Genomic DNA, 17,732 nt, shown 5'->3' with positions numbered 1-17,732 from the left:
GCACTTCTGAAAACTTCAGGAAAAGATACAATGTTCTTTAACCTAATGCTTCCTCTGCAGTCTGTGTAGCTGCGGTGGATGAGTGGGAGCTCTTTGTCTCTGCATCCCCAGTGCCTGGCAGTGAGCACCATGTGGGGTGCATGCTCAACAAAGAACTACTGAAGTCCCCTAAACAGACTGGAGAGTCTCAAACTCTCAATGGGCCTCAAACAAAGTGGCAGCTGCTCCAACAGAGAAAAGCTCTAAAATAGAACTTGACAGGAGCTACATTTAAGAGGTGGGAGAAGAGTAATCAGATAAAGAGTTGGCCTTTGCAAAGACTGACACCTCTTCCTGAGACACAGGGTGGGCACTGATGGAACCCTGCTCCATAGCCTGTGTCATCTCTGTAAATTAAGAATTATGGTTGTCTGCTGAGTGTGAGATGGATGCTATGAAGGAAAAAGGAGAATGCAATGAAAACTGGAACAGCTACTGCAAAAACTTCACAGGATGTCAAAAGATACAAGGAATGAAGAGAGGTACACAAAAGATCCAGTGGAAGACCCACAAGAGATCTGAAATTCAATTAGTTGCTGACTTCCCCCATTAATATTTAACTGACTTAGGCAGAAGAGAGCAAAGCAGAAAACAGAGCTAACCAGACATGCAAAGCGAACCCAGCCAGTGTACAGGCTGAGAAAATTAGTGGGGCTAAAGAATGTACCACTGAAATCGTCAGACAAGGGCAGCCAAGGGAGCTAATGGTCTGTGGGAAGGCTTCTGTTACCCCATTTTACTGATGGGAAGACTTGAGCCCAGAAACGCAGAGGTACCATAATTACTACTATGTACTAGGCAGTGGCAGCGCCAGAACACAGGTCTCCTGGCTGCCAGCCTCAAGCCTCTTCCATAACACCTCTGTCTCCCTCTGGGGTCTTGGATACCTATCATGGTTGATAAGCAAACTAACTACACAACAGGAAACTACTTCAAACATATTTATTATTATTTAGACTCAAAATACACTAATAATCCTGTGATGCATACTGGTGTCATATGACACCAGGCCTGGGATCACACCTCTGTCCAGCAGGCACTTGTCTCAGGTGAGGCAGTTTTCTGAGGGGTTTCCCAGGAGTAGCATCTCAGGACACCTGAGAGGGAGGGGGTGCAAGGAACACCTCTGTGTGCACACGCCTGTGCTGTGCTGGGGATGAGCTGTCACTTTGAGGTGGCATGAGGCATGCATCACCTTGACTCTGGCTTGGGAGCCCCAAGGTTAATGGAAGGTTAAGACTTGATCAAGGTGCCCATGAGATTGTGACAGGGACATGCTCGGTTTCTGTGGCTTGATTGCTTGGATGCACATCTCATTTTTCAATCACACAATTGCAGTGCAGAAAGGCATCAGGAGACTTTGTCTGGTATTAGGAACTGAAGAAGCGGCCCAATCCCTGACCAGAACGGTAGCATCAAATGCCTTGTGGTTTCCAGGTGGCAGTGGTAGTGTCTCAGGAGTCCTTTAGTGTGTTCTCATGAACACCAGGTTACATGGATGGCACCTCATACTTTTCAAAGCTCTTTCAATCTGTCCACTCATTCTCTTCTAGGCATTGTAGCTTACACCCTCTCCTCTCACCGACGCTGGTTTAGACCTGTCAAGTTCTTGAGCTGACACGGGAATGGAAACAAAAAGAATAGTGAGGGCTTACCCTGCCTATAAACTCTAATAGAAAAGATGTAGCTTTTCTTTTTCTTTTTTTTTTTTGCATAGAGGCAGGGTTTTGCCATGATGCCCAGACTGGCCTCAAACTCCTGGGCTCGAGCGATCTTCCCAAAGTACTGAGATGATATGCATGAGCCACCGCACCTGGCCAAGATCCAGGTTTGCAAGGTGGCAGGTGCAGCTATGATACAGAGACTTGATATACCAGGGTCCCAGGAGTCAGTGATATCTCCTGATAAGAGGAAAAAATAAAGAAGTGGGGTTTTTGGAATTAAGACACTAGGGCTGAACCACTGTCAGCCTTATTATTAGATTATTAGGTTTCCAGGTTAGGGCTACAAAATGATGTGAAGTCAGTAACACATATATCACAGGGTTGGAGTGAAAGACAGGAGGGGCAGGGATGTGCTGGGCAGTACTCACCGTCACCGCTGCACCCATGAGTCCTTGCACCAGTGCCTCTCCTGTGGACTTTACCTAGAAGGAGTCAGTGTCAGGTTCCCTTAGGCCACCAACACAAACTTAAAGTTGAGACAGGCAGGATAAATCAGGAGGCCTATAAGCCCCAAAAGGTGGAGACATGGAGGCCACATTACTGGAAGGAGAGCTTTGGACAACACAATCACAAATGGGCAAAGTATGGCTCTTAGGGAAGGGCTGGCCTGAGGAAGAACCAGCCAGGCTCCCTGGGAAGGCCCTCAGGACTGTCAGCTGAGGCCAAAAGGGAGCAAGAGCACAGTCAAGTGGCCAGCTATGGCCTGAGGAGAACAGGTATGCCTTCTAAAGAGGGTTCCCCAATGGCCAGTCCCCAGCTACCTGCTTGGCAGTGTGGCCCATGTTCATTGCATCATTAATCCGGTTTTCCAGGAAGCGCCAGGTGTCCTCAAAGTCTGGAGAGGAGTCCTGCATCATCACCAGCTCTGTCGTGTTGTAGATGCCAGCCAGCATGGCTCGGCGGGTGTACCAGTTAAACTGCAAAGAAACCCACGCTACCGCTGTGGGCTGGTGCAAGTCTGAGGCAGTTCCTACCCAAGGCCATGGGAACTCCTGGTTCCCTCTTGACTACTTCTTTCTCTCACAGATACATCTGGCCCTCTAGACAACACTACCATCTCAAGCTTGACTGAGCATCAGAATTACCTGGTTGATTAAAAATGCAAGCTCCTGGGCCCAACCTCTTAAGAGCAGAGTCAACGGATCTAAATTAAGTGCCAGGAATCAGGATACTTAATAAGTATCCCAGATGATTTCGCTACATCCAATCCATTTTGGAACTGCTAGTAGAAAGCCTACATCTTAGGACATCTGAGTCCCAGAAGATGCTGTTATCAGCCAGTTATGACCAAACCTTGGTGTGTTCATCAACAAAGTGAGGGCTGAGACAGACTCATGGACAGATTACAATACCTGGGCAAAGCTGAGAGTTCAAGTCCCTCAGCAACTTCTGATTGTTCTGGCAAACTGCTCTTCAGAGGACCAGCTCAGCTGCTTGGTGTTTTATTCCTTTAATTTCTTTGCTTTCTAATTTCATTTTCCTACTATCTCTGTTGGCATTATATTCCCACATGGGGGAAGTTTATTAAAACACTTTGTTATAACTATGGTGGGAGTATTTCTGTGCCTCCTTATCCAGGATTCCACAAAGTATCATCACATTTTAATTTCCTTTATGAAGGTATATTTTTTAAAATTTCCTACCAGAAATATGGTAACATTAACAAGTCAGATTCTTTCCTGGTGCTGTTTAAAGAGCCGTATTGATCTCTTAGCAAGGCAGGCCAAGATGGGCTGGGGAAGGGAATTTCTTTTTAAAGCAATGGGTGTCTCCATGGCATTTCTTTTTTTCAAAAGAGGAATTTTGCTGCAGAATCTACATCTTAGGAGGGAAATGATAATAAAATGGCAGCCCAATTAGCTTTTGCCAATGCTAAAGGCTGACACCTGGTGTCACCACCACAAGCTGGTAGAAATAATAACTGGTTTGTGGCTAGAATGCTGGTCCCTGAATGATGACCTAGATCCCACTTTGGCTTCGTGAGGGACCTTCCTCATACCTTAGATGGGAATGACACTGCAGCCCCCCTACAGGGGCTTGTGATCAAAGAAATTTCACAAGCTTCTTAAAGCAATGCTTAACAGCCTCCTGTGGGCCTGCAGAAAGCACTTACATCAGTGGACTGGTCCCCAGCGTAATGCCACATGTCATCCACCATGCTGGTGAGCAGGCTCAGGCTGGACGGGATGTTGTGAGGGAGCATGAGGATGCTGAGGGCCTGGGGAGAGAATGGCAGAGGAGTAAGCTCTGCTCGCAGATAATGGTGCATAGCTGACCAGCACCTACCTCTCCAATGAGAGCTAGTATGAGGGGGCCTGCCCAGCTCTAGTTCTCTGAGACCAGCATCTTCACCCACCAGTGTGAGTTCTGGGCAGCTAGCAATGCTGACTACAGCTGAGGAAAGCCAGGGGCATAGCCCTGTCTTATGCAAGCCCAAGCACATTCTCCATCCCTAGCATTTGGAACTGGGAATGCAGAGGGACAGAGGGTCTAGACTGTTCTAATCAAGGATGGGCGAAGATACCCCAGTCTGTCACACAGAAGAAACACAGCAGAGATAGGAGTCCGTTCACATACATCAGCTCCTACTGTCAAAACAAGGTCCTGCCACTTTACCAATGCTACATCCACTGGGGAGGTGGTCAGAGAGGTCCTGGATCAGCTGTAAGGTTTTCTCTTAGTGAGGTAGCCCAGAAGAAAACACTATGCTGAATCAGGAAGGCAGGTGAGGGACTCATACATGCACTTCCACTGATTTAACTGCAAGGTGGAATGAGTCACACGCGGCCTGGGGTTAGGCACCACCATAAGTGTTCAAATGTCTATCAACTGAATGACTGAAACTACATGTTCAGTAGTCTTCCAGCTGAGCAAAGGACACAAGATGTCTGAGTCCCTCTCACTTCGGGTGTATTTTCACTCTGTACTTTCTTCACTCAGAGAATGGCCCATACTGTGACATGCTTTAAAACAGAGGAAGAAGGAAGCTTCAGAAAAGGTGAAAAAAACCCTTGCAACGAATATGCCAATCCCCAAGCATCACATTGACAATTTGACAAATCACAGTCCTCGAGATCTAAAATCCACAGGGCTGTTATTCAAGTGAAGACAGCCAATAAAATCTTCTGACTCTTCTAACTTCCTGCATGGATTCCTCCTCCCTGAAGACCTGGTGGCACACTCAGGCCACTAGGAGAACCCCACCCAGGATGGGATCCAGTACCCGGACCACTGATATTTCCAAGAACTGAGACACAGATGGCTCAGGGTCACTCTCTTTGGTATGCCCAAGTTTGAAACCCAGCTCTACCAAGTGTACTAAGTATTCTCGGGTTTATGGAGATTGATGAGCTAAGTTCAACAGTGTACAAAGTCATCTGAGTGAAAGGTGCTGAGAATAATAAATATTAGGATTATTGTTGCTCTGGGGCCTGGATATGGACTCGGTACCCGGGGCCAGTGCTCAATGTATGGGATCAGCATTCTCAGTCTGGTTTCCACTGCATCCCTCAGCAACTGGTCTGTCTTCTTCTTCCTGGAAGAGGGAAAAGAAAACAGTGTGTCCCTGAGTGAAAGGCAGAGGCTTAGCGCTCCACGGTTTACTCAGCCCTAGGGAAAAGGGTCCCACCAGCTCCTGATGCTGGCCTGACTAAAGCTGTCAGAGACAGGCTGCCGGGAGTCAGTCCCATCACAGCAGCAGGGCTGCCCAATGCTACTTTCTTTGGGTTCTGCTTGGATTGGCCTCCTGGGGATAGCTAGTAGGGCCCAAGTTCCCTGATCCTTAGCTGCCACCCTGAGTAATAATGCCTTGGGACTTACTCTGCCTGGCCCAACTGTACCAGCTTCTGCTCCTCTTCCAGCACGCGTGTGAGCCGGGCATTGCACTCGGTCACAAAATGCAGTATTAGTTCACTGCCATCCTTCCCAAACATGCTGGCTGCTGCACTGGAGAGACCCAGAGACTACAAAAGGGGAAACAGAAAACAGAAAAGCGGTGCCCAAGTGTAGGGTACATTTGTTGCCTGCTCATCACTAGAGCCTCTTCCTAGTGACAGCAGCTTGATTTTCAGTGGGACACCCCTACTCTTCACTCTGGGTCCATGTGATTTTGGTGAAACTGACCACCACCGGTCCCTCCACCCTGCAAAGCCCTTTGGTGTGTGTGCAAGAGTGGAATCCAGGCTTGAATAGCAAGTTCACAGAGACTAGCTCAGGGATGAACACATCAACAGGTCTTCTTTCTTTTTTAGAAACTAAGCCTTCAGCTGCTTTCTCCAACTTTGCACCTAACACATCTAAGGCCAGTCCTTCCATCTGTTGTCCAGATCCCACAATTCTTGCCTTCAAGGAACTTCAGCCTCTTGATTTTGCCTATTTTCTCTTGTAAATTCACCCTCACTCTTGTTTCTTTCCTTTTTTTTCTTTTTTTTGAGACAGTGTCTCGCTCTGTCACTCAAGCAGTGGTATGACTGCAGCCTTGACCTCTCGGGCTCAAGCAATCGTCCCATCTCAGCCGGGGACCATAGGCATGTGCCACCACATCTGGCTAATTTTTAAATGTTTTTGTAGAGATGAGGTCTCGCCATATTGCCCAGGTTGGCCTCAAACTCCTAGTGTCAAGCAATCTTCCCGCCTCAGCCTCCCCAAGTGCTGGGATTACACATGTGAGCCTGGTCCACTCTTGTTTCTGTACTCTTCCCATTTGTGTTCAATCATGTGCAAACTTCCATCTGTTTCCTCTGCTTGGCGCACCCTAGTTCTCATCTACCCCTCGCAGCCAAATGCCTCACCACTTCCTCACCTTCTATATGTACACCTCGATCCACTCCAGTTGATTTCTGACCCAGTTCTCCACTCAAACAGTTGTTGCTCCAGTAACCAATGTCTAGCTGCTTAATCCACACTCTCCTGCTGTGCCTCCAACGTCAGGAAGCTCTGACTTAGACTTTGACAGCTCATCCTATTCTACTCTCCCCTTAAATGTCCGATTTCCTTGACAGTCTGGACTCCCCTCTCATATGACATTATATTCTTGCCCTGGACAATCTCACTGACTTCCATAATTACTACATATATATATATATATATACACACACAGTATATATATGCACGCTAATAATGCCCAAATGTGTATCTCTAGTCCAGCTGTCTCCTCCAGTTCCCAACCTGTATGCCTGATGCCTCCACTGGTTGACTGAAAAACTCCTCATACTCAATAAAGATCAAGACGGTACCCCTCCCCAAAGCTGGTCCTCTTCCAATGGCCTTAACCTTAGAAAACACTACCACTGTATACCCACACATGCAAACTGGCAACTCCAATGCCATCCTGTCACTCCCTCCCATATCCAAGCTATTCCCAAACTTATCCACTGCCATTACTCTAAGCCAGACCACCTTATCTCTCCTGGATGTCTGGCAGCAGCCCCCAATGAGTCTCTCTCTGCCTCCAATCCACTTTTCATCCAGCAGCCAAAATGAGCATTTTGAAATGCCAAATTTAATCCAGTATCTTCAATTGTTCTTAGAAGAAAAGCTTGACTCTTTATCATGACCTTTAGGGCGTTGTCTGATTTGACCTTGACTGACCTTTCCAGCCTTGCTCATCTCAAGTCTCTCTTCCTGCACTCTCTGCATGGTGGTTCTCTGTGGTTCCTCTATGTACCATCCTTCTTTTTCTTTCCACCTTGCCTGTGAAGTTTCTCTATTTGGACTTGTCCATCCCCTACCCACGAAGTCAGGTAAAGCCTATTCATTCCTCAATTCTCAGCTCAAAAGCCTTTCCTGACCGCCCTGTTACCCACCCCATATATATATATTTTTGAGACAAGGTCTCACTCTGCTGCCCCGGCTGGAGTGCAGTGGCATCATTATGGCTCACTGCAGCCTCGACATACCAGGCTCAAGAGATCCTCCCATCCCAGCCTCCCAACTAGCTGGGACCACAGGCAAGCACCACCATGCCTGGCTAATTTTTGTTTTTTTTGTAGAGATGGGGTCCCTCCCTAGGTTGCCCAGGCTGGTCCCAAATTCCTGGGCTCAAGCAATCCTTCTGCCTTGGCCTCCCAAAGTGCTGGGATGATAGGCATGCACGACTGTGCCCAGCCCTCCATCCCCTTGGTATGACAAATTAAACTATTTGTCATAGTTTAATAGGCAACATGTTTTCTTTTTTTACTGATGCACTTAAAAATGGTGCTTCTTACAACCAATGGCATCTTAGAGTCAATGAAATATGGTAGTTTTGATCACAGACAATTCTTGCCAATGGGTTGCCTTTAGAACACAACTCCCAAAAACCAATTCCATGGTTCATTACTTTTTATCTACAAAATAAAGCCATTCCACCCTATTGAGGGAAAAAAAAAACAGTCAATCTTGCAGCTGTGACCTGATCTAATGATCAGGTCCCTCCATTATACAGCCCAACAGCACCTTTCCTTGATAGCACTTACCACATCGTCTAAGTAAATATTTGTATACATTTTATTAATGTTGCTAGACTGGAAGCTCAACAAGGGCAGGAAGCAGGTCCATCTTGACCCCTGTCATGTCCCTTGGACTAGCACAGTGCCTAGGGCACATTATTTGCTCAACAAACATTTAAAGAATGAATCATTTAAAGGGTTTTAATTTGGAAGAACTAGGCATAAATGTTGGTAGTATGATCTTTGGTGTGATTATAGGTGTTTTCTACATTCTTTTTTATATTTGTTTGTATTGTTCAGTTTTCACAATGAGCCTACAGTGGAGTCAGAGCATCTGCATTTCACTAATGAGACTTCTGTTACCAAATGTGCATTTGGGAGTGAGAGAAGACAAGGAAATAACAGTTAAATTTCAGTAAAGCAGCAACCTTGCCCATTGTCCATGGGTAGACGCCCTGCAGCAAGCCTGCGATGGGAGATGCAACTCTGTCATCCCCTCAGTCTCTTGGAGAATGGTATCTTGCTATGCTGGAGGACTCTCTACAACATGGCTTGAACATGAGCCTACTGCCTAATCTAAAGCAGCAGTCTCTACTAATGCAGGAAATGCTGTTAGAGTTTCTGGGAAAATAAGATGTGTTGGTCTCCAAAGTGGTGCCTTCTTGGGGGTTTTCAAACACCATATGTCATTAATTCAAAAATGCATATAGATTTTTCATTTAAAAAAATCAGTGTCAATCATAGAAGTGCTCTGTCATAGTTCAAAATGCAGTATGTTTTCTGTTTTACTGATGCATTTAAAAATGGTGCTTCTTACAACCAATGGCATCTTAGAGTCAATGAAACATGGTAGTTTTGATCACAGACAATTCTTGCCTAATAGGTTGCCTTTAGAACACAACTCCCAACAACCAACTCCGTGGTACGTTCTTTATAACTACAAAATAAAGCCAGTTCCACCCTATTGGGGGAAAAAACTCAGTCAATCTTGCAGCTGTGAGGGGCTCTGAGCTGGACTGGAAGAAGGCATGAGGCCTTCCGCTCTGCCTGGTGTGACTCCATCCTGGCTCATCTTGGTCAGGTGGCTCCACCCTCACCTATACACACCTGGGCTCCTTCTGCAATCGCCTCTGCTGTCCACCCGTGAGCGGGCACGAACTCCAGGGCTGCCGTCAGGATGCGGTCCTGCAGCTGCTCCTCACTTTCATAGTCCTCCTCCTCCTCGCCGCCCTGGGCTGTATACCTGAGACAAGAGGATACAGCCCAGCATATTTCATCTCCTGGCTTGTACAATGGGCCTGACCAGAAACTAGGGGCTCTGGATCTCCTCTAAGCACATGCTGGGAAGACATTTACTCTTGTGTCAGTATCAATGTGGGTTTTTTTTGTTTGTTTGTTTTTTGTTTTTGAGATAGTCTCCCTCTGTCACCCAGGATGGAGTGTAGTGGTGTGATCTCAGCTCACTACAACCTCCACCTCCTGGGTTCAAGCGATTCTCCTGCCTCAGCCTCCCGAGTAGATGGGACTACAGGCATGCGCCACCATGTCCGGCTAATTTTTGTATTTTTTTAGTAGAGAAAGGGTTTCACCATGTTGGCCAGGCTGGTCTCGAACTCCTGACCTCAAGTGATCCGCCTGCCTCGGCCTCCCAAAGCTCTGGGATTACAGGTGTGAGCCACTGCGCCCAGCCAGTATCAATGTTTTAATGCCAACAGAGTAAAAACTAGATCATCCTTCCCCTCCCCATAGGCACCGAGAGGAATCCAGCAAATGAGGTCATGTGGTATGAAGGCAATGCTGCACCCTGGAGTTCCCCGTCTTCAGCCCTTAGCACAATGTGCTCAGAGACTTTCTTCACCTAAACTCACACCAGACTACCTCCATGAGGGCAGGAGCAATGCTGTCAGTCACAGGGCCTGGCATGAGTAGGGCCTCAAGAAATATTTCTTGAATTGAAATGAAAAGTACTTTAGGGCCGGGCGCGGTGGCTCAAGCCTGTAATCCCAGCACTTTGGGAGGCCGAGACAGGTGGATCACGAGGTCAGGAGATCGAGACCATCCTGGCTAACACAGTGAAACCCCGTCTCTACTAAAAAATACAAAAAACTAGCCGGGCGAGGTGGCGGGCGCCTGTAATCCCAGCTACTCAGGAGGCTGAGGCAGGAGAATGGCGTGAACCTGGGAGGCGGAGTTTGCAGTGAGCTGAGATCTGGCCACTGCACTCCAGCCTGGGCGACAGAGCCAGACTCCGTCTCAAAAAAAAAAAAAAAAAAAAAAAGAAAAGTACTTTAGTTAGGAAATCAGAAAAATGAAAAGGAACACTCTAATTTCAGATCTAGAGAAACTTTTCAATGGCAGGATTAGGAAAAAAAAAAAACCCTCTAATGGAAATGTAAATTAGTATTACCTTTCTGGAGGGCAACTGGTCCCACATATGTAACAAATCTTTTTTTTTTTTTGAGACAGAGTCTCGCTCTGTCACCCAGGCTGGAGTGCAGCAGCGCGATCTCGGCTCACTGCAACCTCTGCCACCTGTGTTCAAGTGATTCTCCCGCCTCAGCCTCCTGAGTAGGTGGGACTACAGCCACCTGCCATTGCGCCTGGCTAATTTTTGTATTTTTAATAGAGATGGGGTTTCACCGTGTTAGTCAGGATGGTCTCGATCTCCTGACCTCGTGATCCACGCACCTCGGCCTCCCAGAGTGCTGGGATTACAGACGTGAGCCACCGCGCCCGGCCTGTAACAAATCTTTAAATGTACATATCCTTTGACTCAGTGCTCCCACTTCTAAGAAGAGATTCACACATTTTATCACATTATTTCTTTTTTTTTTTTTTTTTTTGAGACGGAGTCTTGCTCTGCCACCCAGGCTGGAGTGCAGTGGCCGGCTCTCAGCTCACTGCAAGCTCCGCCTCCCGGGTTCACGCCATTCTCCTGTCTCAGCCTCCCGAGTAGCTGGGACTACAGGCGCCCGCCTCGTCGCCCGGCTAGTTTTTTGTATTTTTTTTAGTAGAGACGGGGTTTCACCGTATTAGCCAGGATGGTCTCGATCTCCTGATCTCGTGATCCGCCCGTCTCGGCCTCCCAAAGTGCTGGGATTACAGGCTTGAGCCACCACGCCCGGCCACATTATTTCTTATACTAGTGAAGGAAGTCTAAATATCCATCAATAAAAGACAGGTTAAATAAATTTCGGCACAGCTATTTGCTGGAATGTTATACAACTATTAAACTATGAAAAGACATTACAAATGTACTGTTGAGTGAAAAAACAGGTTCTAGAACAGCATGCAGAGTTTATACACATTGTATCTATTCTATACAAAAACGTATATATGAAATAAGCTTAGAGAAACATCTAAAAGGATATTCACAAAAATGTTAGCAGGGTTATCTCTGTAATTTTGGATAAAACTGCTTTATTTTTGTGAACTTCTCTATACTGTTTAGATGTTTTAGAACAAACAGGCACCAATTTTATAAAAACAATAGGTTATTTCCAAAGACAGCCTTGGGGTCGGGTGCAGTGGCTCACACCTGTAATCCCAACACTTTGGGAGGTCTAGGGGGAGGACAGTTTGAAACCTAGGAGTTTGAGACCAGTCTGGGCAATGTAGCAAGAAGTCATCACTACAAAAAATAAAAAATTCTAAATAACAAAGATGGCCTTGGAAATGAAGGTAGGTATAAAAGGGGATGGAGAGGAGAGAGGAAGTGAAGGAGGAACAGACATACTGAAGCATGTGAAATGGCCAGAAATAGGTGGATTAGTGCCTACCTGGGGGGTGGATGAGAAGACTCTGGATCAGGTTTTTCTGCCCCCTGTGTTTCAGAATGCTGCTGAGAAAATGAAGGGGGAGGCTGCTGCTTCTGCTCATCTGAAGACCTTAGCCCCACAGCTGAAGCATGGAAGGCACGTGGCACCAGGGCTGGTCGGCAACGGGTCACTGAAACAGAAACTGGGCTGGTCAGTCAGAGACATTCAACAGAGAAGACCCTTTCAGACTCAGAGTGGTAACAGAGACAAGGAGGAGGAAAAGCAGGCCAGAGACTCCTCCAGAACCACTTATCCAAGTGTTGGGTCCCACACAAAAATATTGCGCGAACTGGGAACTTTGGGACATGAAGTGGTAGCAAAAGTGGTAAGCCAGGAAAAAAGATCTACCTAGCATCTCGACCTGTTTCTACTACTTGTTACTTGTGTGATAACTGGCAAACAATTTCACCCCAATGTGCAGATTTTTTTTTTTTTTTTTTTTTTTTTGAGACAGAGTCTGGCTCTGCCGCCCAGGCTGGAGTGCAGTGGCCGGATCTCAGCTCACTGCAAGCTCCGCCTCCCAGGTTCACGCCATTCTCCTGCCTCAGCCTCCCGAGTAACTGGGACTACAGGCGCCCGCCACCTCGCCCGGCTAATTTTTTTTGTATTTTTTAGTCGAGACGGGGTTTCACCGTGTTAGCCAGGATGGTCTCGATCTCCTGACCTCGTGATCCGCCCGTCTCGGCCTCCCAAAGTGCTGGGATTACAGGCTTGAGCCACCGCGCCCGGCCAATGTGCAGATTTTTAAATCTGCAAATTTAGAGTAATAACTTCTACTTGCTCAATGGGACCACTGTGTGGCCCAAACAAAATGTGAAAGTGGCTTGTAAATGTTACATATTTATATATATTATGGCAAGAGCTCTGGAGTAGTAATTTAATGTCTCAGTCCTACTCCCCCAGTGTCTATATGGTATCTTTGGACAAGTCACTAATCTCTGCTTTCTCATCTGCAATATCTGCAACATCCCCACTTACTTTAAGAAAGATAAGAAGTATGTTTCCTAAGCATAAATTCATACTACTTTTTTATTTCCCAACATGTTTCATTCTAAAAATTTTTTTTTTGTTTTTTTTTGAGTCAGAGTCTCACTCTGTCTCCCAAGCTAGAGTGCAGTGGCACTATCTTGGCTCACTGCAACCTCTGCCTCCCAGGCTCAAGTGATTCTCGTGCCTCAGCCTCCTGAGTAGCTGGGATTACAGACACCCACCACTACTCTCAGGCTCATTTTTGTATTTTTAGCAGAGACAGGGTTTCGCCATGTTGGTCAGGCTGGTCTCAAACTCCTGACCTCAAGTGATTACCTGTCTTGGCCTCCCAGAGCGCTAGGATTACAGGCGTGAACCATCGTCCCTGGCCTATTATAAAAATTTTCAAACACGCAAATGGAAAGAATTATGGAATGAACACCTGCATATCTGACACTAGGTTCTACACATCTGTCATTTCTTAATCCATCTTGATTTTTGGTGCATTTGTTGCAGATATCAGTATTATTCATCTCTAAACATTTTAGCATGGAAGAGTTCTATGTTCACTGTTTTTTTTGAGATGCCATTTACACACAATGAAATGCATAAATCCTAAGTGTACCATTCTATGAGTTTTGACAGATGTACACACTTGCACAGCCTGAACCCAATCTAAACAGAGAACATTACTGTCACCCCAGAAAGTTCTCTTATGCTTTTTCAGTCATTCCCCATTCATACTGTTCTGAATTTTTCACTCTAGGTTAGTTTTTGCTTGTCTTACTTTTGCCTGTCCTAAGATTTCATCTCCAGGTACATATTTCAATAAAGCTTCTTTCACTTAGGACTGTGTGTGTGTGTGTGTATTCATTTAAAGTTTAAATAGGGACAGAGTCTCGCTATGTTGCCCAGGATGGTCTTGAACTCCTCTGCTCAAGCAACCCTCCCACCTTGGCCTCCCAAAGTGTTGGGATTATAGGTGTGACCCACCACACCTGGCCCACTTAGTATATTTTTGAGATTGATCCATACTTTTATGCATATCAGTAGATCTGACAAAGATTGTCTCCTTGATCAGGCTCTAACCAGGCTCCTCTGAGCCCTCTTCTTATCTAGGCCTCAACCTTGGCCTATAAAGACTTGAACACACACTAACGTAAGCATCACTCAGGGCCACATCCCTTACGATAACCCTACCCACCTTTAAAGTGCCTGCCTGAGAAAACTCAGGCTGTCAAGAAAAAATTTACTGTTTGTTCTGGATAACACTTAAGAAGGATAGGGCTTACGTCTCCCTTTGGGAAAACAGAATCCTAACTTTGTTAACTGCCAGCTAGCAGCCCAATCTCATTTATAATTATTCACTTTCTTGACTCTACTGAGTCCCCACCTGCCTTCCTACCTCCTCCTTCATTTTTTTCTTTGAAACACCCAGTTACTTCTGCATGCACTAAACTCAAGGTTGTGCTCAGTTCATGCTAGACCCTTTTCCCTACTGCAATAGTTATTACTGATTAAAAAACAGTCCTTATCACTTTAGTGTCCAGCTTTCTCTTTGACTAATTTTTAGTATTTATTGCAGAATAGTGTTCCATAAAAAATACTATTCAGTTGCTAGACAACTGAACTGTTTCTGTGTTTGGGTACTATGAATACAATTGCTATAAATATACTTGTACTAACTTTTTTGTAGATACATACCTTCATTTCTCTTGGTAGATCTGTGGGGTCATAGGCATTACTTTAACTACACACCTTTAGTTTGGAATTTTGCATAAATACAACAAAAGGGGGCTAGGCGGTGGCTCATGCCTGTAATTCCAACACTTTGGGAGGCTGAGGCAGGCGGATAACTTGAGGTCAGGAGTTTGGGACCCGTCTGGCCAACATGGTGAAATCCCATCTACTAAAAACAAAAAATTAGCTGGGCATGGTGGCTCAAGCCTGTAGCCCCAGCTACTCGGGAGGCTGAGGGAGGAGAACCACTTGAACTAGGGAGGCAGAAGTTGCAGTGAGCCGAGATTGTGCCACTGCACTCCAGCCTGGGCGACAGAGTGAGACTGTCTCTCAACAACAAAATTAGCTAAGTAGGGTGGCACGCACCTGTAGTCCCAGCTCCTTGGGAGGCTGAGGAGCCAGACCCTTTCTCAAAAAAAAAAAAAAAGAAAGAAAAAGAAAAAAAAGAAACAGAATAGTATGTGTAAAAATATCAACATTTTAATACACGTACTGAAAGATATGGCACAAATATCCACAAAACTTTGAAAAGGAAGGAGTGGATGCAAAGTGTGACTGTAGTACCACTGAGGGTCATGAGAAGATTTTAGGTGAAATACAGGTGAACGTTTCATCAGTTATGTATGTATGCTAAAGTGTTAATGCATGCATTCTAATTAAGGAAGGCGATATTAGTTTTCCATTTACGACAGTGATACCAAGTTTCCTCTTTCAGAACTCCTATTTAAAAATAAAAATACTGAGTACATAGTGGCAAAGGTGGTAAGAGAGTATCACAGAGTTCGTGAAGTGGTGGGGAAACGACTAGCTTTCGGGAAACAATGGACTAGGCTCTCTGTGGCCGTGTTCACCTGTCCTTCTAGTGGACTTGGCAATGGAGTTGAGAATGGGTCTGCGACTGCCAGTTCTGTAACCAACAGGCTCAGGCTGCGTGACCTTCGTACCCCCAGCCCTCTCTGAGGCTCCGCTAACTCCATGAAATGGGGGTGACAGGCCCTGCCCCCTGCACCTGCCCCGCTCTAACCAGGCAGCTCGCCTGAGCCCGCGCCGATGCCCTTCACCTCACCTTGCTCGCGGGCCGCCCCAACGGCCTCTTCCCCCCACCGCCGAACCCAGCTCAAGCCAGCCTCGCGCCCCCTCCGCGCTCCCTGTCTCTCCCCGGCTTGGCAGCCCCCTCACCGGGCAGGCACCGCAGCTGCAGGAGCTTCCAGCCCGCCCGGCCAAGCGCACCAGACACAGCCGCCGCCGTCGCCATTTTGGAAGCGGGCACGTCGCCCACGGCGACGCGACGGGCAGCGTCGGGACTACTGCACTAGGAGGGCGGAAGTAGTCGCGCCATGGAGCCTCCTCCTCTCGCGAGAGGCGCGAGGCGTGGAGTCGACGGCTGAGGAGAAGCCGGGAGCAAGCCCAGGCGGCAGGTGAGAGTGGTGGGGGCCAGCTGAGCGCCAGAGCTCCCTCAACTGTCCCCTCTCAGCGCCCCCCTCGTCCCTGTATCCTCTCATTTCCTCTTCCTACCCCTGTCCCTCGATGCGAACGCAGCCACGGACGCCCCGCTGAGAGTCCCGGCGGGTTTATTCCTGAGAAGTTGGTGTGCGGGGCCAGGGCCGGCCCTAACCGCCCCGGGGTCCTGACCGGGAATTTCTGCCGTTCCCAGGCTGCCTCGTCCCTTGCGCAGCCGGCCCTACTCTGAGGCCCCGGGGACACCACGCTGAGGAGAAAGGGCTCCGAACTCTGGGGTCCGGGAGACCTCTTTCTGAGACCCGGTCCTACCAGTAGCCAATCGTTGTGACCTTGGGCCTCAGTCCCCGTGAAGTTTCGGTCCCTGGGGGTGCTTGGCAGCAAAGCACGAAAGCTTGGCGGGGCACCTGAGCTCACGATTATAATTTCGAACCTGCGACTTGTCCGAATCCCCAGCGTGTTGAGTTGGTATAGTTAAATATCCAGATCGGAAGGATGCTTGTTAGTAGAACAGACAGCCAGGCCTTTGTCCTGGAGGATTGATTGAGTGGTTCTGGGTGTGGTCCAGGAATCTCATTTTAACCACTCCCTCGGGTGATTTGTAGGATCTGCAAGTTCGGGAAAGGCTGGTGCCCTTCATTCTGATGTTACTGAGTGCCGAGCTCTGGATGGCTCAAGGAGGTCACGGTCCAGTCACTAACAGAGCCCTTCACGGGGGTGTCATCAGAGAAGGCTTAATAGGAAGAAGTAAAGGGTTTTTGGACTAAGAGTAACTAAGGACAAGAGCATGTGATTCTGTCGATTTTGTGTTTGCACTCAGACCCCATCTTTGTATCTGTGAAAGTTGTGCTTTGTACACCCCTTGTCAACTCTAGTCTTTTCAGAATATCCGCTTCCCCTGCACGGGTGTGGGGAAGACCTCCTAAGCCAAAACTTACCCCAAAGGTTAAAATTTTAGATCCATATTTCTGTTTTAGGTAAAACACTCCTCTCCATGAGGGTTTGTTTCCTTGTTCTGTCCACCCAGCTTTAAATGAGCCTTTCCTGTGGAAACTAACATTTGGGTATCCTTTCTGAAACTCTAGTTCCTGACACATGCCAAATGCCTGGAGACATTCCTGTTCCATTGTTGATTCTCACTTTTTTAAAAAAAATTCTGGGCCAGGCTCATGCCTGTAATCCCAGCACTTTGAGAGACTGAAGTGGGTGGATCACTTGAGCCCAGGAGTTCCAGACCAGCGTGGGCAACATGGCGAAACTGCATCTGTACTAAAAATACAAAAATTAACTGGGCGTGGTCGTAGGTGCCTGTAATCCCAGCTACTTGGGAGACTGAGGCAGGAGAATCGCTTGAACCCCAGAGTCGGAGGTTGTAGTCAGCGAAGATCGTGCCACTGCACTCCAGCCTGGACAACAGAGCAAGACTCTGCCAGAAAAAAAAAAAAAAAATTCTCTAAGGTCCTAGTCTAAGTGTCTAGACAGAGAATTCTCTTGAGGGCAGGGAACAAGTGTCTTCTTTTCTGTCTCCTGTGTAAGGACAGGCACATAGTAGGTTT

General features: G+C 47.1%; 2 protein-coding genes across 5 annotated transcripts in view; one reads left to right on the top strand and one right to left on the bottom strand.

Annotated features, from left to right (window-relative positions):
- Positions 1 to 961: 961 nt before the first annotated feature.
- Positions 962 to 16,047, bottom strand: COQ9 (coenzyme Q9). 2 transcript variants are annotated; one of them, XM_033218531.1, is made up of 10 exons: positions 15,898 to 16,047; positions 11,971 to 12,139; positions 9,299 to 9,434; positions 5,583 to 5,725; positions 5,214 to 5,298; positions 3,877 to 3,981; positions 2,525 to 2,680; positions 2,132 to 2,185; positions 1,853 to 1,940; positions 962 to 1,653 (listed from the first exon to the last, which is right to left on the bottom strand). In XM_033218531.1, the coding sequence occupies exons 1-9, from the start codon at positions 15,971 to 15,973 to the stop codon at positions 1,890 to 1,892; spliced, it is 975 nt and encodes a 324-aa protein (XP_033074422.1). In that variant the 5' UTR covers positions 15,974 to 16,047; the 3' UTR covers positions 962 to 1,653; positions 1,853 to 1,889. The 2 variants fall into 2 exon arrangements, with proteins under 2 accessions (XP_033074422.1, XP_033074423.1); XM_033218532.1 differs by lacking the exon at positions 1,853 to 1,940 and having other exon boundaries at positions 965 to 1,653.
- CIAPIN1 (cytokine induced apoptosis inhibitor 1) overlaps positions 15,948 to 17,732 on the top strand; it is a 19,660-nt gene continuing 17,875 nt past the window's right edge. Inside the window, exon 1 of one of the 3 annotated variants that reach the window (XM_033218533.1) lies at positions 15,948 to 16,136. The gene's annotated coding sequence lies outside the window, so the exon portion shown is untranslated. The remainder of the gene's footprint in view (positions 16,137 to 17,732) is intronic. The other 2 variants (XM_033218535.1, XM_033218534.1) reach the window with 2 other exon arrangements.

Source organism: Trachypithecus francoisi, unplaced genomic scaffold (genome assembly GCF_009764315.1).
Source record: "Trachypithecus francoisi isolate TF-2019V2 unplaced genomic scaffold, Tfra_2.0 Lachesis_group10, whole genome shotgun sequence".
Classification (NCBI taxonomy): domain Eukaryota; kingdom Metazoa; phylum Chordata; class Mammalia; order Primates; family Cercopithecidae; genus Trachypithecus; species Trachypithecus francoisi.
Note: the sequence above shows the minus strand (reverse complement) of the source record. Positions and strands in the feature narration are given on the sequence as shown.